Below are 23,700 nucleotides of genomic sequence, written 5' to 3'. Positions count from 1 at the left end.
TGCTTTTACATCAATTTATTGGAAACTGTATTGGCAACATTTTGCAATATATTTATTCTTTATAGTCAAAATTTATTACTAATTATTTTGTCAAATAGAAGAAAAAGTTCAGTACACAGTTGAAAATTTCATTCTTTAAAAAAAGTCACCTTCAGTATACAGTTCTCAGTATCCCAGTAAGCAATAACAATAATGTTCACGTCTCCTACTTTTACGATGTTTGGCTTTCTAAAAGCAACAGCTGGTCATTTTCAACAATACAAGTAGTTAATAAGCTTGACAAAAATTCTAACTTGTCATTTCTAAAGAGGAGAAGACATTTATAATACAGATACACAATATACTAAAAATCTAAGGGCTTAGAATTTCATGCACCATGTGCCTACAAAGAGAATTCTAAATGTTCAACTAGTTCAAGTTATCTAAACATATCAAGAAAAACAATCAGCTAACCAACATCCCTGCTAAAAAATAAATCATCACAAAACATTAGTGATTTCCTTCCTACATTATAAATGAGCACAAACTCGTTTAATGTAGGTAAGAATGTAATGTTTCACTAACTGATTAAAAACAACATATACCCTGTCAAGTCTACAAGAGAAATAACAGACACAAAAGCCAATTATATTTTAGGTACAAGTGACAAATATATTTCTTTTTATTGTTATTAAAGTTTTCTCCAATGTATTTCAATAAATGAAGCATTTTACTTTATTTTACTTTATTCCACTGTTGGTCATAGTTTGAGCCCTACACACTCCCTTCCCTTTCACCTCAAAGGGAGCTCCTTTGTATGTAGCCACACACTCATCATTAGTGTAGAGATCAGGTTGGATCTGCTCCCAAATCTTCTTCTTAGGATTCAGCTCCTTGTCAGGCTCTCCTATTGGAGGAAAAAATAAAAGTTGCATAGCTAACATATTAAATAAATTATCCATAGTGAACTGTGTAGGCAACATCTTTTGATCTTTAGACCTGATCAGAATTTTAATACTAACTTTTAACATTTATTTTTGTGATGTCAGTTTATATTTTTGACAGGTAAAATAAAATACTTTGTCATTTCCTAACATGGCTTCTCCTTTGGAATGTTTAATTGTGATGTTTAACGGACACCCTTACAGTTTAAGGTTAGGCCCCCTTTTAAAACAAAAGTCTCTCCTAATGATGACTTGAACCCTGCTGACGGATCAGCAGAACCTGTAGGATCTTATTTGGAACTGATATTCTCTATTGTAATTTTGTTCCTATTTAAAAATATTTTTATTTGTTTCACTGGAGAGATGATGCTTAGTTTTAAACATTAAAAGTGTAGTTGCTTTGTAAAACTAAATATATACACACACAAAAATATTTTTGCATGTAGTAATACAGCTAAAAGAATCCTCCAAATTATTAAAACAAAAATATACTATACTCATTTTGTTGCAGAAAAATTGTGAAGAGATGAGATTGTAATTTTTTTTATTTATTTTTTTATTTTATTTTATTTTTTTTTGAGATTGTAATTTTATGTGTTATATTTTTACATGTGGCAGAAGTAGCTTATGCTTTACTTTGTTTCAATGTACAATATAAATGATGAGATTGCTGCTATTGTGCTTAAAGATTTCTTATTGATACTGTAGAATGGATTAACTGTTCATACTATCTAGCTAAATAAAATAACTACTTTGGGTTTCATCTACTGCCCATTCCATTTGGTGAGATGGAGAGACAGAGGTAGTAAGGAGACAAGTACAAGCATTTTCTAAACATGAGAAATATATACTATTGCATGCAACGTACATTAATAACACTCTAATTTTAAATATAAGGAAACTGGTGTTTAGAGACGATAAGTTGCTCAAAATTACATGATCAACAAATGGAATTACAATTTGACAGCAAAACCCTTATTCTGCTAGTATAGCATCTTGCCTCTTGATAAACGATCCTTTAAAAAAAAACATTTTTACATGTGGATCATAACCCATTCTATCATAACACACACTGAAAGTCTATAGTCAACAAACGACAAATATGTTGGAGAATAATACATCTGGTCTAGACTTAAGGGCTACCAATATATCAGACAATCCCTCTATTTAATGACTGATAAAGAAGTAGAAAGTTAAGTTTGATATAACATCATTTTAGTAGCTAGAGATGTTCAATGACATTTGAAATAAACAATCAATTCAAGAAACTATGAAAAGGGGATCCCTGGGTGGCGCAGTGGTTTAGCGCCTGCCTTTGGCCCCGGGCGTGATCCTGGAGACCTGGGATCGAATCCCACATCGGGCTCCTGGTGCATGGAGCCTGCTTCTCCTTCTGCCTATGTCTCTGCCTCTCTCTCTCTCTGTGTGACTATCATAAATAAATAAAAATTAAAAAAAAAAGAAACTATGAAAAGTAACACATCTCTCCAGCATTAGTGTGAAATAAAAATGGTTTTTCCAAAGGTAATAAAAAGTTTCTCTGAAGTATAATTCAATAATGACAGATATGTAACTTTCTAGATCTTTTCTAAGTGACTACCAAGTTCAAATCTTCTGGAACTACTTTAAAAAGAAACTTTTAACATTACTGGAACTAATTATATTCTATATTCTGATTACACCTTATTATCTAAACTAGTTTTTATTCTCTACTTCATATGACAGGAACAACAAAACTGAGTAAATTGGCCACAGTGGTTTTGTCCTTTATTAGTGCTTCAGAAACTGCCATGAAACCGGCAAGAAGATATAAAACTGTCCTTGATATGCAGGTTTTCAGAGATGACAGAATAGTTCATTGAATGATGTATCTATTCTAGAAGAACATGCAATGAAACTAAAACTGAAAGACTAGTATAAAAGATAAGGATGTCTCTTATTCTTTTAAGGGCATTTGGACAACAGAGAACTAATTAATAAACAGAATAGAAAAAAATCAATATATAAATTATCTACAAGTTTTTATTTTTTGTTTCTAAACCATTTGTTAGTCTACAAACATAATCCTACTTTGCTTGTACACAGACCAAGTAGGGAAGGAAGTGGGCATCCCAGAATCCTAGAGAGCTGGAGATAGAGATACTATTCAGGGAGGCCTAAGTACTAACTCTGAATTCCTACCACCACCACCACCACCACCACCAAAAGATGTTACCAAACTGATAATGGATTAATTCAAGAAGCAGAGAATCTCAGATTATCAAGATCATAGATTTTATGGGTTGTTGCTAAATGCAGACATAAGCCCCAAATACAAAAAAACGGTGATGCAGCACAAAATTAAGCCTCTCAGATCTAGGAAGATATTAAACTGGTACAGAAAATAATATTTATAATACATAACACATAGTGCTTATCATGGGCCTGCCACTACGCTAAGTGCTTTACATATACTTACTCATTCAATCCTCTCAGTACACTGTATAAGTACTATTTTTTTTTAAGATTTTATTTATTCATTTGAGAGAGAGAGACAGAGATAGAACACAAGTGGGGAAGAGAGAGAGAAGCAGGCTCCCTGCTAAGTAGAGAGCCCAATGTAGGGCTTGATCCCAAGATCCTGGTATTATGACCTGAGCCAAAGGCAGATGCTTTACCAACGGAGCCACAAAATGCTCCCATAAACACTATTAGTTATCCGCATTTTACAGATGAGGAAGTTGATGCACAAAGGTAACAGCTAAAAACTTAAAAATACCAGGCAGGTAGCGAAGTGTTTCAAAAGTTAAACCTCATGAAACTCACACAGAATAGATACCATTAAAAACTTCTTATAGATGAAAAAGATGAACCTCAGAAAGGTTCCCAGGTCACCCAGCACTGTGGAGTCAAGATCTGAAAGCTTTAACTAATAATTTTCCAGTAACAAACTTTTGAACTAAATATAAACTAGAAACTACTAAAAAGAACCTCTAAAGCTTGACTGTTGCTTTTAACGCACCAGACTCAATACCTTAATACTCTGAATGTAGCTACAAGACTAATTAATGAATGAACCATGATTCAGACAAATAAATTTTGAGATTATAATTAAAACTTGTCACATTATGATACCTGATTATAAGTTAGAGTTGAACAGTCTTGGATGCAGTGTTAACTTTCTAGCTTACTCAAAATGTTTCTCAATAATATATTATTTAGTAGGGTATATAACAAGTTTGAAATGAATGTTTACATCATCTGTCATGAAAAACATACCTAATATGTTAAACAATTGTTTTTTAATGAACTATATTTTCCAGAGAAGGCTTTCATTATTCCTGTGTCTTATGCCCTGTGTATTATTCCTGTGTATTATGCCCTTCTAATCTTATTTTCCTATTTTTCTTTTTGTTTTCTTTTTGACATGGCTATCCAAGGAAGTTCAATGATAACAACAATAAAAGTTCTTAAAGTTAAAAACTGCAGAGCCTCTGAAATTGCTAAACACATGCCAATAATCACCATTTGGAAACGGTTACACATAATGTAAGAGAACTAATCCCTCAGAGACTATTTTAGGCCAACTCATTGTAAACAAAGCATACAGGGAATAGGGAATAGTTCAGAGAGGAGTTTTTACAGATGTAAAAAGCTGTGACCACCTTCTTAGAATTTAAAACCTACAAAAAGCAATAAATACAAATTCCAAAGTCCCAGGCATTAACAATTCTGGATTAAGGACCAGAAACTTTGTTTTAATTAGGCCATTCTTTTGTACAGAATGCTCACTGATTATCAGCTTCTCTTTGGTATCTGCCATGTCCATAAAAAGCCTAACAGTAACTGAATTACAGTATGTTTGATTAATTGAGTTTTTGAGATACAATTAACTGTAACTATGGACAATTGTGGCACAAAAACTAAAGTATAACTTTGTAAATAAGTCAATTAATTTGAGGTGCATGAGTGGCTCAGTCGCTTAACTGACTAACTTTGGCTCAGGTCATGATCTCAGGGTCTTGGGACTGAGCCCTGTGTCAGGCTCCCTACTCAGAGGGGTGGGGGGTGGACGATGACTCTAACTTTCCCTCTTCCTTTGCCCCTTCCCCCACTTGTGCCCTCTCTCCTTTTCTCTCAAATAATAAAATCTAAAAGAAAAAGAAGTCAATTAATTTTAAAAGTTAATCAATAGAGAAAAGTGGTTTGGTGGTTTGAGAGGAATAATCTTGACAATAATGAAGGCAGACACTCAGACCTGTTCTCCAAATACTGTTTTCTTTCTTTTTCCCCCCATGTTTTACTAGTATGTTCTTTTCTATTTACTCATACACCAATTTACTGAGCTCCCACTCTATGCCAGGCATTTTTCTAGATGCTAGGAATATAGCAGTGAATAACCACCACAATAAAAAAAAAAAAAAAAAAAAAAACCAGAAGTCTTGATTTCATGGTGCTTACATTTCTGTGTGGGCAAACAATAAATAATGTATATAGTACGTTATATGACGGTAAGTGTTTTGAAGAAAGAAAAAATAGATAACATTTTAAAAGATTTCAATAGGATAAGGGACCAAGCCATGTAGCTAACTGGGGAAAGAGCCAGTGGCTCAACTGGAATGATCAATAAAGATCTGTGGAATACATAAGGTTAACAGAGATAATGGGAAGCTATTGTAAGAATCTGGGCTTGTACTCTGGGATCAAATGAAAAGCTTTCTAATAGTTCTGAGTAGAGAAGTAACACAATCTGACTTACATCAATCTCCCTGCTATCACTGAAAATAGATAGAAGGGCAAGGGAAATCAGTTAGAAGGTTTTGACTTCCCAATAAGAGATGTTGGCACCAGGACCAAAGTGATAGTGGTGTAGATACGAATGATTCTAGATATGCCCAGAAGGTGCAATTACTAGGACTTTTTGAAGGAGAAGATATGTGAGAAAATACAAAGAAGTTGAGAGAATGGAATTCCTGTCAGTTAAGATAGGAAATACTATGGAAAAAGGGAATTCTAGGGGAAAGATGGGGATAAGTATTCTCCCTTGGGACAGGTTAGTAAAAATATCTAGTAGGGAGCTGAATAACTAACAGGATAAAACAGTCAAGAAAACGAACATGGAAAGGAAAATAGAAGATGCCAACTGTGGAAAAAGAGAAGGGGTCAAAAGCCAAGGCCTGGGATACTCCAATGTTAAAAGGTCAGGGAGGTAAGGAAGAATCAGCAAAGGCAGATAAAAAGGGCAGCCAACGATCACCACCAGGATAATGTAGTGCCAGAAACCAAGTTAATTAAGAAAGAGTCTAAGAACTAGACATGGATATTTAGCCAGAGAGAGTAATGTTTGATCTTGATAAGAACAGTTCTGGGAAAACTGAGCAGAGGAAACTGATAAAATGAGTTTTGGAGGGAAGAATCTAATATAGACAAGTTTGAAAAATGAAATTAAGACATTTATTTTTTAAAATAATAAATGGATCAAAAAATTCAACACTCTTTGGACACCTGGGTGGCTCAGCGGTTGAGCATCTGCCTTCGGCTCAGGGTGTGATCCGGTGATCTGGGATCGAGTCCCACCATCAGGCTCCTTGTGGGGAGCCTGCTTCTCCCTCTGCCTGAGTCTCTGCCTCTCTCTCTCTCTCTCTCTCTCTCTCTGTGTGTCTCTCATGAATAAATAAATAAAATCTTAAAAAAAAAATCAACACTCCTGCATATATCATACATGCTTTGTGATTAGCCATTAATTTATACTTATTAATAAGGCTCAATATTAATAGAAATAAGCATGATCTTGTTCATGCTTATTCAGAAGTCTGAATACAAATTCTCTATTATTAGACAAAAACAGTGCATTGTCAAAAAGGGGCTGTTATTGCCATTGTCTTCTAGCTATAATATTATTTTCAAGTTATTTTTGCTTGGTGCTTTTGGGACTAGTTACCACATTTAAATACTAAAATACATAGCTTCACACATTGAAAATTTTAAAAAGTACTGGGTGGGGAGGGTTTCTAGCCATTGTTCTATTATTTGGCATCCTCTAAACTCTATGTACTTTTTGGATTTGTAGCTTGAATAAATAGTTGTTAGGGTAAAAAGCCTTTGCAAGGCCAAATCGTGCTTCAAATGTTTGAGCCCCAACTGCAATTTCTATACCACACTTTATACAACATGAAATGTAAGTCTCCAGACACTGAGCACATCAAGTGAACATCAAAATGTAGCAGCAGACACCTTAAGCTTTAAAATGTAAAACAGATGCTGAAAAATAAAGCACTGATAAATCATGGCTCTCACTGGAAAAAGGAAAAAAAAAAAAAACCAGCAAAACTAATGGCCTGTTGTGTAGTAGTAACTGTTATTTCCTTTCAGATTTACTGCTACAGAAGCAACTGATGTTGAAGCATAAGCAAGGTGAGCATTAACAGACCTCATGTCCTAAAATTTACCAATTATTTGATCCTGTTCAGTTTGGTTAAGCTATTATAAGTGATAAGAAAATAACCTCATAGGCCATTTTAAAAGTTAGGTTTTTGCTTTTTTCACTTTACAACTATTTTTTGTACCTTCTCCACATATTCATGTGCTGAGGACAAGGGGAAACTACGAATTTGCAGGAAATACCAGACTTGGGAACAATGTAAATATAGACACATAAATAGCCAAACAGATAGATTAAAGAGTAAGTAAAGACAGGAAATTCATACTGGACTATTAGCATCTTTAATGCTGAGTCACTGACTTTCCTTTACTCAACAGGAGCATCCAGATAAACCTGATTCAAGTTCTAAAATAATACCAGGTAATTCTTTGAGATAAGGGAATGAAAGCCATCATAGCAATAAAAGAATTATAAGCCTTCATTAATGAAATAGTCCATATTAATTCACAGCAAGCAATCATCAACAAACAAAAATGCTACAGTATTAGAAATTCAGGCACATTTATTGTTTCATCTCTTCACTAACTCTATATAACCTTAAGCAAGTAGCTAAATTTTGTTGGGCCTCAAACCAAATCTGTAAAATAGTGGGTTAAAGTAGATTATTTCTTCTAGTTCTAAACATATAACTCTACAATTTACATCAGAAAATAAAATTTAAAACATACTAAATCTTAAGTGTTTAAATAGAAAGGCAAATATTAATGAACATGCATTTTTTTAAAAAAAATGCATGCTGAATCTTAAAAGAAAGTTTACTTTTACTGTCATTCTATTCCAATTTAGTGATTAAGACTTCTCAATAGAATTTCAGGTTTGTCAGGTATATAAATGATGATGAACCCCAAGTTTGAGATTTGGGGAAATGTTTTGATACTATGGCAGCAGAATGGTGATCGTAAGGCTCCAAGAACCAAAAGCCATCATGCTGCTTTAAGAAATGATTCTAAATGGGATTTTTCTAACACCTAGATTAACATGAAAGATTCTTAGAGCACAGACCATTATGGTTTCCAATTTGCCAAAGTTCAAGACATATACATGCATTCAAAGTCACAGATACTTGCTAAACAATCTGTGTTTTTTAGATTAGTCTACTTTTGATTAGGAAGGGGGAGTTGAATTCAAGGAAATTAACCCATGCTTTCATCTATATTTTTTATCTTAGTTCAATGTTAAAATCCTTCATATCCTGGTATTTTTTCAAAAATCACAGTTAACACAGGATTTAAAAAAAGCAGGCCCATCTAATCACATCAGCCTTGCTATGCTATTTAAATTCAGCTATTTCTACAAATATATCTCCAAATCAATTCTAACTTTTAGATCTGATTCTACTTGTTACCCTAATTTATCTCTACTTTTCCCATTACTCTAGTCACATGAACATCCTGTAGCTAAAGGCAATCTTTTAATTTCTAACTATTTCCGATATTTATTCTCTTATAAATATCCTTTCTCTTTTACTTCAAAGATTTATTTGAAGAAACTTTTTCACATATTATGAAGCTTCATCTGTCTCAGGAGAATTTTATAGGAAAAAACAAGCAAAATGAAAAGCAACTTCCTTTGAGATTATTACAAGAAATACAAGTTTTAACTCAGTTTTTCTTTATATCCTAAAGTCAAGTAAAAGCCTATGCAAGTAGATTATCTGATGGATTTTGAGAATTACACATTTCTTCCCCAAGTATGAACTTTCTTTTTTTGTCTTTCTATGCTGCATTCTGAGATAATTTACAGCTTCAAGGACTCTGTAGCACATTAATTGGTTCTCTATCCATATCACACTCTTCCGCTATGTAAGAATTATCAGCAAACTCTCCCTAGTGTTTTATGCAATGTGTGCATCCATAGGGAGGGTGCTGGTTAGATGGTTGTGCTTAATGTGCAATATTGAACCAATCTCAACAAACTCAATAATAAATTCTCAATAATGGTCACTTAAGGTAAAGCCTTGGAGTCATACACAAGATTGATTTTAAACTAAACGTAACAAGAGAAACAATGGTTCCCAAAATGTTTTAAGTAATGATTAATAAAAACTTACCAGGAAAAGCATCGAAAACAATTTTGTCTCCAGGTACAGACCCTGTAGGAGGCGCCAAGATTTCAACCTTCTCAGGTGAACTAGCACACATCACCATTGCTTGAGATATCACTCCCCTCATCTTTGCAGGTTTCAGATTACAAAGTAAAATCACCATCCGATTTTGCATCTGTGTGAAACACAAACTGGTGATTAAAGATGCACAGAGATTTAAATTATTATACCTAGAATACAGTAAGGTACATCTAATGTTCGAATAAATATAAAATGTTCTACTCTTGTAGATGTATTTTTGTCTCTGTGTCCAAATTCTTTTATTGTTATGAAGTTGTACATAAACATGAAAAAAAAATTCCATGAACTACCTGTGCATTATAGTTGAAGGAGCAGAGCAAGACTTTTCAGTAATTTTTAGGCTGAAACAGATTGGTTTTGAATTTAGCTACCATGTATATTAGCAATGAAATTAAAGTTGAATTGTTTTTCCTGGGATCCCTGGGTGGCGCAGCGGTTTAGCGCCTGCCTTTGGCCCAGGGCGTGATCCTGGAGACCCCGGATCAAATCCCACGTCGGGCTCCCGGTGCATGGAGCCTGCTTCTCCCTCTGCCTATCTCTCTGCCTCTCTCTCTCTCTCTCTGTGTGACTATAATAAATAACTAAAAATAAAAAAAAATGTTAAAAAAAATGAATTGTTTTTCCTCACAAAATGAGAAAAAATATCAAATTTAAAGAGCCATCTCTAGGCTCTTTATGTATGTAAAGTATTTAGCTTAGCGTTAGCACTAAAATAAGTGAACAATTCTTTTTCTCCCTACATATTTAGTCATTTCCAATACTATGCAAGATTCATTTCTTAGTTTAAAAATTACTCTTGGGAGTCTATCATTCTTGGGAAGGTACAGAGTTAGAGGAATCTACTCCCATGGACACACCAATGAAACAACTACATCTACTGCAAGTCCGAAACTGACCTGAAGATTGACAGAACACATCATCTACACCTAGCAAGAAGAGAACATCGAAAAGGATAGGACGGTGGAAACACAGTCAGGAATCCTGGCAAATAACCACAAACAGGAGAAGTATCACAAACACAGACCAATTCAAACTGGGAGAATGAGTCTTCATGATATCTGGCTCCAAAAATCAGTAGGACTTAGCTCCAGGAGCTTTAAAAATTAGCAAGGCTTATCTGGGAAAACCAGGGGGTGACAAGAAATTAAGTTCCCACACTAAAAGAGTCATCACCAGACACAGTACAAAAGTAGCAGTTTGATAAGTGCCTGAGGTATATGTATAGGAGATATACTAACTAATCCTAGGATGAGCTAGAGGGACAGAAATCTACAGGAAATATCTCTGGGAAAGAAAGAAGTGCTAGAGAGCATCATTTTTCTTGCCCTCTCCCACTTAGATGGCCTGAAGCTTGCAGAAGCTACTTAGCTCCATCTAACTTACCAGCATCATATGCCTCCTACCCCAGCATCCCCCACCACAGACAAGTACTATCCAATCTACTTGCATCAGGAAGCACCCTTCCAAAGTAGATCCTATCATGTCAAACATAGCAGGCAGGCAGGGTTTAGATCACTCCAAAGTGACTACTGCCTTGGAAAGAAGGAGCGATAACCCTATACACCAGCACAACCACAATTCCTGCAATGAGGCCTCTTCACAGGCTGTACAGGAAGCAAGCTTTGCCCTTTATACACCTGCAACTATTGCAGAGTCTAACTGCAGACAGTTAAGATGAATGCTGGCACACCAGTGAGCTCACAAGTCCTTCAACAGCACTGGAAGTAAATCCTGCCAGTGCAAAGAAAGTCATTCTAGCCATGAGCATATCCACAGCCAAGGCAATCTTGAAAAAGAACAAAACTGCAGATATCATAATCCCAGATTTCAAGATATACTACAAAGCTGTAGTAATCAAAACAGTATGGTACTGGCACAAAAACAGACACATAGATCAATTGCACAGAATGAAGAGCCCAGAAAATCTACAACAAAGGAGGCAAGAATACATAATGGTTAGAAAAAAGAGTGGTTTCATTATTTGGTGCTGGGAAAACTGGACAACTACACGTAAAAGAATGAAACTGGACCACTTTCTTACACCACACACAAAAATAAACTTAAATGGATTAAAGACCTAATTATAAGACCTGAAACATAAAACTAGAAGAAAACATAGGCAGTAGTTTCTTTGACACAGGCCATAGAAACATTTTTCAAGATAATGTCTCCTGGGGCAAGGGAAACAAAAGCAAAATTAAACTGTTGGGACTATACCAAAATAAAAAATTTTTGCACAACAAAGGAAACCATCATCAAAACAAAAGGGCAACCTATTGAATGGAATGGGAGAAGACATTTGCAAATGATATATCCCATAAGGGATTAATATCCAAAATATATAAAGAACTTCTACAATTCGACACACAACATAACTATTTATGAGGGAAATGCAAATCAAAACCATAATAAGACATCACCTCACACGAAGCAGAACTGCTAGTATCAAAAAGCCAAGAAATTAAGTTTTGGCAAGCATGTGGAGAAAAAAGAACTCTTATGCAGTGTTGGTAGAAATGTAAACCGATGCAATCACTGTGGAAACCAGAATGGAGGTTCCTCAAAAAATCGAAAATAGAAATACCATATGATACAGTAATTCCACCACTGGCTATTTACCCAAAGAAAATGAAAACCCTAATTCAAAAAGATATATACAGCTTTGTATTTGCTGCAGGATTATCTATAATAGCCAAGATATGGAAGCAATCCCAGTGTCCACAGATAGAAGAATGGATAAAGGGTAGCCCGGGCGAGTCAGTGGTTTAGCGCCGCCTTCAGCCCAGGGTGTGATCCTGGAGACCCAGGATCAAGTCCCACGTCAGGCTCCCTGCATGGAGCCTGCTTCTTCCTTTGCCTGTGTCTCTGCCTTTCTCCCTGTGTCTCTCATGAATAAATGAATACAGTCTTTAAAAAAAAAAAAAAAAAAAAGAAAGAAAGAAGAATGGATAAAGGTGTGTGTGTGTGCACGTGTGTGTGTGTGTGTGTGTAATGTACATAAATGTGGAACACAGATATAATGGAATATTACTCAGCCACAAAAAAAGGAAGAAATCTTACCATTTGAGACAATATGGATGGACCTAGAGGGTATTATGCTAAGTGAAATAAAACAGAGAAAGACAATACTATATGATTTCACTTATACATAGGACCTAAAACACAAAGAAATAAATAAGACTCTTAAATACAGAGAACAAACTTGTCAGAAGGGAAATGGATAAGAAGATGGGTAAAATAGGTGAAAGAGATTAAAGGTGCAAACTTTCAGTTATAAAATAAATCACAGAGATGAAAAGTACACCATAGGGAATATAGTCAATAATATTTTAGTTAACTTTGCATGGTGACTACACTTATTGTGGAGAGCACTGATAATGCACAGAAATGTTAATCACAAACCTGAAATTAATATAATATGGCAAGCCAACTATATTTCAATAACAAATATTAAAAAATATACTACTGATCATTTAACTCTTCAAGCATTATGTACACTGCAATTAACATGTAGGGCTATTTCTACAATTTGCTTTAGAAATGAATAGAAATTTCTTTAATCTTCGAAAGTTAAATGTCTTAATTTTTTCCCCAATTAGCAAAAATAAGGAAAATAGTTGTTTATATTCTTTCAATAGGCTTAAAAGAAAATAGCATACAAGAGAACTATCACTGCAGGGAAAAGGAAAAGGCATATTCTAAATAAAAGATGGTTTTTATAAACAAATGTTATGGCAAATGTACCCCAAATCCTATGATTTAAAATAACAGCAGTAGACCTAAGACTCAAATTCAAAAGGCCTCCTTTTCAGAGGTCTTCATGGAAAAGATCTTCACACAAATAACTTAAAATACCACATTAGAAAAAAAAAAAATACAGTCACTATGTATAAGAAAAAAACAATGGGGTGAGCTAGATGCAATTATTAAAGCACCAGATGATACTCATGGACCTTTACCTTAGAAAAATACACAAGTCTACATAGCGTAGTATGCAATTTGTGGGGGCAAAGTGCTCCTGCTTTATAGAATGTTTAATACTACTGCCTTGATAGGTTAGATACAGATGTGTATATAAATAGCTTTGCTTAAGGCTATGAATGACAGCTGTTGGAAGAGAAGAAACAGTCTGCAAGTTATGGAAACAAAAAAGATGAAGCGAAGGGAGGAGGAGTTTTTCCAATTTGAGCTGGTTCAAGATCAACTGATACTTTTCTCCAGGGCTTCTTAGGAAACTAATTTCATAAGCAGTCATGAAAAAGTCCTGGTTCTACATAAGACGAATTTTAAACAGAAGAAAAAAAAAGCACACACATGAACCACGTCTACCTTTTTTTAAGGACAAGAGAAACTTCTTTGCTAATCTCACTTCCATTTATTCCCCTCTACAGAGCAGCCAGATGATCCTATTAATATATGAGGCAGACCACATTTCTCCTTTAGCTCAACAGTTTTCCAATGGCTTTCACTCAGAATAAAGCCAGTCTTTACAATGATCTATAAGATCCTGTATCATTAAACATCCTTATTTCTGATTTCATATTGCATGACATTTCCCCTTCTTTACTTTGCTGTAGTGATACTGCTTCTCTTCATTTTCTTAGACCTTTCCTTAAATGTCACTTTCTTTATGATGCCTTCCCTAACCATTTTATAGAAAATGACATCATCCTAACTCCAACAACTCCTAGATTCTTTTCCTACTTTTTCTTTTTATACTTACTTTTTATACTTATAGTATACTTAATATATTATATATCATGATTTTCTGACTCTCCATAGGGTTGTGAGCTTCACAAACACAGCTCTTTTGTTTTTTTTTTCCTAAACAAATCTGTCTATCTCTCTATCTATCTATCTATCTATCTATCTATCTATCATCTATCATCTATCTATCATCTTAACTCACTGCTATATCCCTTGTCTGGAATAGTGCCTGTACATTGCAGGTATCCAATAAAGACTTGCATCTGAAAGTATGAATGAATGAATGTGGGGATTTATCCACATTCACAAAGCCAATAAGCAATGGAGTTGGCAATGAACAAAGGAGAACTATTTTAACATGAAAGTCTACAGCCTTTGCGGGGATCCCTGGGTGGCTCAGCAGTTTGGCGCCTGCCTTTGGCCCAGGGTGTGATTCTAGAGTCCTGGGATGGAGTCCTACGTCGGGCTTCCGGCATGGAGCCTGCTTCTTCCCTCTGCCTGTGTCTCTGCCTCTCTCTCTCTCTGTGTCTATCATGAATAAAAAAATTAAACAAAAAAAAAAAGTCTACAGCCTTTGCAGTATCTCAGAAGCACCACAAGGTAGAGGAAAGAGGTAACTCAAATTACTGTAGAAGACATCTTGAAAAACCAAATTAAAACCATTACTGCCTAATTTTTTCCACTGTCACTGGAAATACATACATGTGTGTCTATATACACATACACATATTTTAAATACCTAACAACAAAATACAAAACATTCAGTTTTTATTAAAAAAACACTAAAAATTACAAGTTCAAGCTCTATGAGCCCATCTTTTTACTTCAAGTATAAAAATATTTGAGTTATTAAAAGAAACAAAACAAAACATGACTTTTTACTCTTACTTATTAGGTTGATGCATTCTGGGTTTGTATAACAGTGATTTAAAAAAAATTGAGGAGTAACAAAATTCCATGACAGAACAATGCTAAAAATATTTACATTGTATTACATACAAAAACCTAAAAACATTTTAAAAACTGAGAAAAGGGACGCCTGGGTGGCTCAGTGGTTGAGCATCTGCCTTCAGCTCAGGGTATGATCCTGGAGTTCTGGAATAGAGTCCCACACTGGGCTCCCCAGAGGGAGCCTGCTTCTTCCTCTGCCTATGTCTTGGCCTCTCTCCCTCTGTGTCTCTCATGAATACATCAAATCTTAAAAAAAAAAAAAAAAAAAAAAAAAAAACCAAAAAAACAAAAAAAAACAAAACAAAACAAAAAAAAAAACGAGAAAAAATAATGCATCTTTTGTTTTTCTATCCTCATGAACTTGATCCTAACTTGCAACTCTTTTGCAAGTTTTTAGTAGTTTTATGTACTTTTTTGGTGAAATTTATTGCATTAAAATTAATCACATGAACTAATCAATATTGGCTCATGTTGTATGGTCACCTAACAAAATTATATGGAAAAACAGTAGGAAAAAGTGACACATATGGAAAAGTAAGTTTTACTGTACAGATTACCTGTTCAAGGGGAACATGATTCACCAGGCCACTGACAACTGTTCTTGGAGCTGTTTCTCCAACATCCACTTCTTCTACATATAAAGAATCAGCATCAGGGTGTTTTCTGGCAGTGATGATACAACCAACTCGAAGATCCAGACGAGATACATCCACTGGCTTAGAGTCAGCATTTCCTGCTACTGATTGCTGTTTTTTCTCCCTTTTCTCTCCTAAAAAATATTTATTTTTTTATTTTTTTAAAAATATTTATGAATGGTTAAACATCAGAAGTAAAACAAAAATAAACTATGAAAAACTCCCTAACATCAATACTGATGAGTTTAAAAAAGAAAGTGTTTATCTCCTACTTTCAATTAAATAATAACAAAGTAAAGAATTATTCAAGTCACAACATCTTGAATCCTATTTTGGCTATTTCTCTCTTCAAGAACTGCCTGAATCTCTAGTTAAAGACATAAAGTAGAGATGGGTAAACTATATTCATTCATTTACATATTGTCTATGGATGCTTTTGCACTGTGGCAGAGTAGTTGTGACAATGACTTTATGGTCTGCAAAGGTTAAGATATTTACTAAATAGACCTTTATTGAGCAAGTTTGCCTTTCCCTGTAACAGAGCTGGAGTAAATCCATAAAAATTTTTACTGTGACTCTTCAGAAAGTGAAAAATCCTTTATTTAGAAAAAACTCCATAATTAGCACCAGCTAAGAGAATGAAGTACAATATAATTTCACTGATAAAATGTTTCTCTCTTTAGTTAAACACACCAACAAGTATACAATGAATTTCTCCACTTCTTATATTTTTCAGAAGACTTATTAGCACATTATTATTCAGAGCAACTATTTGAGCAGAAGAGAACATTTTATTCTGATTATGTTTTAAAAATCCTCCGCTTATTTATATGTGTCAATAACCTAACTCTTATTAGCATTTGACTACTTTGGCCACTGAGTCAAATGCAACCTGTAAAGAGTTCATATTCCTGAAGTTTACATCTAGCTTCTCTGGCAGGAAAAAATGTAAAACAAAATAAAAACTTATTTACTTGCAATCTACTGGGTAGAGATAAGCATGTAGTTGTGACTTAGATGCCCGCTTCTCAACTTTGTTTAATCTTGAACAAGTATTTACTGAAATCTAAGGCACTGGAAATAGTAAGATGAGCGGCCCATACTATGAATGCACTGAAAATCTCTTTTAAGGCAGGTATATGTAATGAGTACGTGACAAACATTACATACACATAGAAATATAGAAATAAGAGACAGTGCCTGAAGTGGGAAAGAATCATTTTATGTAAGGACATTCGCAATTTATACAAAGACAGTTTACAAAAGAAGAGGTAGAGCTAGCTCAAAATAACAGGCGATTTTTAATCTAATGAATTTTTTAAAATTCCATTTTCCGTGTAAAATATTAGCAAAGATTTTTTTAATGGAAAAAAACCCAAATGATATAGAAATAAATATACAAAATTACTAGAAGAAAATAAACCAAAATCTTAGTAAAAGTTACCTTTGGGTGATTATATATTTAACATAATGCAGTATAACAATGTATCTATATATATTTTTAATTTTAAACTTTTATTTTATTTTATTTTATTTATGATAGTCATATGGAGAGAGAGAGAGAGAGAGGCAGAGACATAGGCAGAGGGAGAAGCAGGCTCCATGCACCGGGAGCCTGACATGGGATTCGATCCTGGGTCTCCAGGATCGCGCCCTGGGCCAAAGGCAGGCGCCAAACCGCTGCGCCACCCAGGGATCCCATATTTTTAATTTTAATCTACTTCCTAGGCATTTGAAATACCTTTATCAGGAACCCACATTCCAGAGGTAACTGTATCAAAATCTTTACCAAGAACTTAGTCATCATAAAAAATTTTAGGAATGTTTAATTAAAAAATGAGTGATGCTCACTAGAAAGACTGTATCATATCCACAGCCTCTGCATGAACAGAATTTTGGAATCTGGCAATTCTAGCAGTCAAACACCAATGGAACAGCCTTCTATTCCAGCACTGTTCAATATGTGGATAGATGCCAACCCCATACAGCTAGTTTACATTTAAATTTAAAATAATAAACATTCAGTTCCTTAGCCATACTAGATACATTTAAAATGTTCAGTAGCCATACATGACTACTGGCTACTTTGTTGGATAATGCAGTTATACAGCATTTCTATCATTACAGAAAAGTACCATTGGACAGAGGCATTCTAGACATAGAGCTCTATTTGGTCTTATGTGGTGTCTCCTCCCACAAAGAAGACTCCATTGTCTCATTTAAATAGAAGATTAATCCTGTAGTCACAAACGCAATATATCTTCCTTTGGGTTATGAACTTCATCATACTTAGAACAGGCTGTCTGATTGTTTTGTGACCTTTTTTTTTTTTTTTTAAGATTTTATTTATTCATGAGAGACAGAGAAAGAGAGAGAGAGAGAGAGAGAGGCGCGTAGAGACACAAGCAGAGGGAGAAGCAGGCTCCATGCAGGGAGCCCAATGTGGGACTTGATCCCGGGTCCCCAGGACCATGCCCTGGGTCAAAGGCAGACACTCAACTGCTGAGTCACCCGGGTGGCCCAATTGTGACTACTTCTTCTTCTTCTTTTTTTTTTTTAATAAATTTATTTTTTATTGGTGTTCAATTTACCAACATACAGAATAATGTCCAGTGCTCATCCTGTCAAGTGCCCCCCTCAGTGCCCGTCACCCATTCACCCCCACCCCCCGCCCTCCTCCCCTTCCACCACCCCTAGTTTGTTTCCCAGAGTTACGAGTCTTTATGTACTTCTTAATAAAGTTTATAAAGTGAAAGAATTAGCTGGATTTGCTTTCATTGTAACCATACCACCTAGTGGTGAAGTTATGTAGAAGGTATATAGCCCCTACCTACTACTAAGAAAGGTTACTGATATTTAGTAAAAGGAACTGACAAGTGTCAGATGCTAAACTGGCTTAGGTTAACTCACAAATTCCTCAGCCATTTTATATTTTCCAAAAACTCTTAAGTGGGTGTGTTATGAGAGGTGCATATAATGAATTATAAAAGCATTTATTCTTTAGACATTCTTGGAAAAATGAAATCTCCAAAGGAGTAAAGGAGAAGAGATATAAAGAAGGAGTCAGATTTATGATTAGAATAGCTTTAGCAGCAAGGTAAGAATTAATTAGAAAAGATGAGGCTTTAACATTAATTCAAATGGCAGATCAGGAGAAGTTGAAGAAAGGTAGCACCTAACAAAATGGAGCCATGGAACTGGGTTCTAGATATGTTTTGGTGATAGGAATTATATGTTTTGGTGGCCAATTAGGTATGGAAATTGAGAGAGGGCAATAGGTTAACTGTAACATTTCTAGTCTGGCAATCTAAGTGGATGGTGATATACTTTCCATTCCAGTTTTTATGGGTTCCTAAAATGTTTACACCCCTATACCTTAGTTAGTTCAGACATTCTCCTTTGACTAGACTATCCCTTTTCCTTTCGTCACAACTAGTCCCAAGGTAACTTCCTACCTGTGACTTCTCTGAAACTGAAATACACACTAAAATTTAGTCATACCAAACTATGGGCCTCTATGCTTAATCTCTACTTTCTATGTTTTTAGTTATCTTAAAATATACTCTACCTAAAATACAACATTCTTACCCTATCGACTTGGTCAGTCTTCACACATCCTTTAGAGCCCAGTTTCCATGCTGTAGTATCATACTATTCCTAACTTTATTCTAGTTAATAAAGGTTTCAACTTTCTTTTTGACACCACTATTATTATCAAAAGTGATGACATCTGATAAATCAGTCAAGAGCCAAATAACCTTAAAGGTTAAAAATACCTTTCACTTCAATTTTCTCTTTCATCTTCTTTTCTTCTGCTTCTCCTCCTCCTATCTGTTCTTTGGCACCAGAAGATATAGTTGTTATTGGTCTAGACTGTATCACATTTTCAGAAACCATGGAATTAGCTTGCAGCAGAGTACCAGATGGAAATGGTATTTGTTTCACTGATACAGAAAATAAATTAAGATAGAGTCATTATGAAAGAAAAATTCACTGCATTTGATTATCAAGTCTCTACCAAGACTGTAGAATGGCTGCCAAGAAATTAAGTACATTTTAACCAAGATAAAAGTTAAATAAGCGATTCTCATTTAATCACTAATAACTGAGAAAAACATAGATAACAACAATAACTAATATTTATTATGGACTATGTCCCGGACACTTTTTAAACTGCTTTACATGAATTAACTCTTGTAATTCTCATAAATTCACCAAAAGCAGTAATTTCTATTGACATCCCTATTTACAGATGATCAACATGAGCCATACAGAAGTTAAAAAAGTGGCCCATCATACACACAGTCAGTAGGAAAATAAGAATTTCTACTCAAGCAGCCTGTCTTCTGAGACTATCCTTTCATAGTTTGGCAAGATAGCATGCATTTCACTCAGGTTTTCTTTTATATTGCACAAACAACTGGGAAAGTGTTTAAATAATAGTCATTTTAATATCAGAATTAGTGGAGAGACATGTCCATAATTCTATGTCAAAAAAACAACTTTTTTAAGGAAGAAAACTTCTTCAGCAATGTTAAAAACACTCTCATAGCCTAGTGAGTATGGAAAAACATAATCCTGTGAGGGATTTTGATGTGGCTTAAATTCTGGCCAATTTTCAGACCACTTTTCTGAGGTATTTTTAAGTTCTCTGGAGGCTCTTGCTTCTTTTAGTAATGTGACACTCCATCTACCCTACCCTTATTTTATGTTTCACCATTCAACAGAATGCAATACATTAATTCAAATTGTTGATCTGCTTTAGTACTTCATTAAAAAGATCAGAGTTTAAAATATTCCAGGGCAATCTTTTAGAACTGATAAAATGAAAAGTAATTTACATTGTTAATATTTAAACTGTTTAATTCTATACCTGTATTCCAAATCTCCTTGTCTTAGAAAGGATCAGATCTTCCACTGACAAATGATATTCTCTTTAGTTGATAGTTGTAAGCACACATTGATTTTTCTTTAATTTTGTCTAGCTCACTAGGGATAGAGCTCATACTACAGCATTCAAAATAATTCACTCACTGACAGGATAGTTCAAAAGGAAGTAGTAAGAGACTTTCACCATACTTGGGCCTCCTTAACTCACTTAGGAAGGATTTTCTATAATACAATTATATGCCTTTCTGTGTAGTACTTTGAAATTGTAATGGAGCTATTATTATCGTTGTTTTAAAATGATGTAAATTTATTTAGATTCCCTTAAAATAATTCAGTAAATTTAAAATTTTTATTTCCAATATAATATTTGAAATTATAATTATATGCTGAGTTGGCTAACTTAAAAATTATGATTTCAGGCAAATTACTTTATACTCGTAAGCTTCTATTTCCTCATGTATAAAACAAGGACATCTGTATACACAAAATATCAAGGATAAAATATATAATGTACATGAAGCACTTTGCACACAGTGCCTGGCATATAGTAAAACGTAATAAATGTCAGCTACATATTATTACAACTTATTTTCAATAACTATTTAATAGGGAACAGTGATGATCAAGTTGAAGTATATAGCACAGAGATTAAAAGCATAGTTGTTTTAAATCCAAGTATAATTAATATATAGCTCTCTCTATTAGTTTCCGGCATACAATAGGATTTCCCTGATGAGGTAACAATATACAACAGAAAAAAGTCTTCAACAAATGGTGTTGGGAAAACTGGACAGCTACATGCAAAAGAATGAAACTCCTTACACAATATACAAAATAAACTCAAAATGGATAAAGACCTAGACATAGAGACCTGAAACCATAAAATTCCTAGAAAAAAACATAGGCAGTAATTTGACATTGGCTACAGCAACATTTTTCTAAATATGTCTCCTGAAGCAAGGGAAACAAAAACAAAACTAAACTATTAGGACTATACCAGAATAAAAAGCTTTTCCACAGCAAAGGGAACCATTGACAAAACAAAAAGGCAACCAACTGAATGACAGAAGGTATTTGCAAATGATATATTTGCTAAGAGCTTAATATCCAAAATACACACAGAACTTTATAGTTCAACACCAAAAATAAACAAAAATAATAATCCAATGAATTCAGGCACAGGCACATGAATTGGCAGAAGTCAGGAATGCCAGAATAATGCTCTTTTCCAAAGACATACAGATGGCCAACAAACACATGAAAACATGTTCAACATCACTAAAAGCATAGGTCTGCACTTTTTTGCATGAGCTCAGGCAAGATCATTTGCCTTTTCTAAGTCTCCATTTCCTCTTCTGTAAAAGAAGATGATTGCATGAGAAGGGCTACTGCGGAGATAACATGAAAAATCAAGCATAATATCTAATTTAACAATCAAGGATATAATACTATTATCATAAATCAAAATAACCTATTATTTCTATATTTAATCACCTCCATTTTGAATTTCTGCCTGAATTAGCTCTTGTTTCAATTCTTCAATTTCCTTCTTTAATTTAGCATTTTCAACTCGAAGTTTCTTCTCTTCTCTCAAAGTTGCCTGCAAAACTAGGATTAAGAAAATCTTAGTAAGATATAGCCATGTTTTCTAAAAGTTTTCTTATAATACTACTTGAAGGGCATAGCTATATTAACATAATTAGGATAATACCAATAACCAAATGTTTGCCAATTCCTTTATATCATTTAGTATTTATTAGAAAACATGACAAAAGAGAAAAAGAGATTATCTGTGAAATAATAATGGACCAGAAAAGTTTGCTTATGAATCATTTCCTAGCTTCCATAAAGATGCTAACGACAACTTAAGAAACAGACTAAAAGTGTCAACCATAAACTATCAGCATGAGGCAAGTATTAGACACATTAGTTTTTTTAAAGCCAAGATCTAATAGCAAACCATAAAAAAAACTATTCTTATTCTTTCTTTTTAATCATTACCTTTTAAAAGTACCTGAATAATCTTTTACTCCTAATGTCTCAGACTGAGCTGGCCAAACGTTCAATGAGTGAAATAGCTTCAAAGATTTCCTCAAAATATGATATGTGTGTTAAAGGTGAGCAATAGGGCATACAAAAGAATAAAAGAAAACCAATGATTCTCAGTGCGATTGATACTGCTCCCTAGGTAGGACTTTTAAAATCTGTGGGGGTATTCTTGGTTGTCACAAATAATAGAGTCATGTCGGCATTTAATGGGCAGAAGTCAGGAATGTCAGATATCCTGAAATATGCTAGATACACCTCTGAAATAATAAGCTGTCTCACATTCTGCAGAATTTTCTAGTAACCCATTGTACATTTGTGTAGGTAAAAATCCTGTTATTTGAGCCTAGACTCTATTTTTTATAAATAAACACAAAATATTATTAAACATTTTCATTATACCCTGAATTTTCTATAAATCAGGTATCATATAAATCAAGAGCAGACTCTACTTTGTTTTGTTCACAGTTTTCCCTAAGAATTATCCACCATTCTGAGTAAATAAATAGCACAACTGAAAGTTGCTTCTGGCATCAGACTTGCCTACATAAAGGCAGACTAAATACACACTCATACCAATTAGCATTTCTATTGCATTCTTGGTGATTCCATGTATGGGAACCACATTGCATATGACTCTCTCATATGCCTGGTAGGACAGTCCTGCCTAAGTATTTACTCATTAAAATGCATATTTTTATTATTACTACTATTTATAAATTACTTTCTTTTTAATTTTCCTATATATTACATAGTTACTGTATGTTTTGAAATTAAGAGTATAGGTAGATCATTTTATCTAAGAAATATCTTCTTTACAGAGTATTAAGAGATTTTATGAAATATTTACTATAATACAGGAACAATGAGACTGAGAACCAACCAAGATAGGCTACAAAAAATAATAATAAAGGTAAAGAATAAATATACAATAAATATAAGAGGGTTCCTTTTTATTTCAATTAGCAAAAATGAAATGCTAGTCAAGCTAATAGCCACTAA

General features: G+C 34.2%; 1 protein-coding gene across 3 annotated transcripts in view; it reads right to left on the bottom strand.

Moving 5' to 3' along the window:
- AIMP1 (aminoacyl tRNA synthetase complex interacting multifunctional protein 1) overlaps positions 1-23,700 on the bottom strand; it is a 39,115-nt gene continuing 15,415 nt past the window's right edge. For all 3 annotated transcript variants that reach the window (XM_072810114.1, XM_072810112.1, XM_072810113.1), the window contains exons 3-7: positions 22,147-22,260; positions 19,539-19,706; positions 15,685-15,896; positions 9,395-9,563; positions 1-886 (exon numbers count right to left, since the gene is read on the bottom strand). In XM_072810114.1, coding sequence (XP_072666215.1) covers positions 720-886; positions 9,395-9,563; positions 15,685-15,896; positions 19,539-19,706; positions 22,147-22,260 — 830 coding nt within the window. In that variant the 3' untranslated portion in view covers positions 1-719. The remainder of the gene's footprint in view (positions 887-9,394; positions 9,564-15,684; positions 15,897-19,538; positions 19,707-22,146; positions 22,261-23,700) is intronic.

This window comes from Canis lupus, chromosome 33, assembly GCF_048164855.1.
Source record: "Canis lupus baileyi chromosome 33, mCanLup2.hap1, whole genome shotgun sequence".
NCBI lineage: Eukaryota > Metazoa > Chordata > Mammalia > Carnivora > Canidae > Canis > Canis lupus.
Note: the sequence above shows the minus strand (reverse complement) of the source record. Positions and strands in the feature narration are given on the sequence as shown.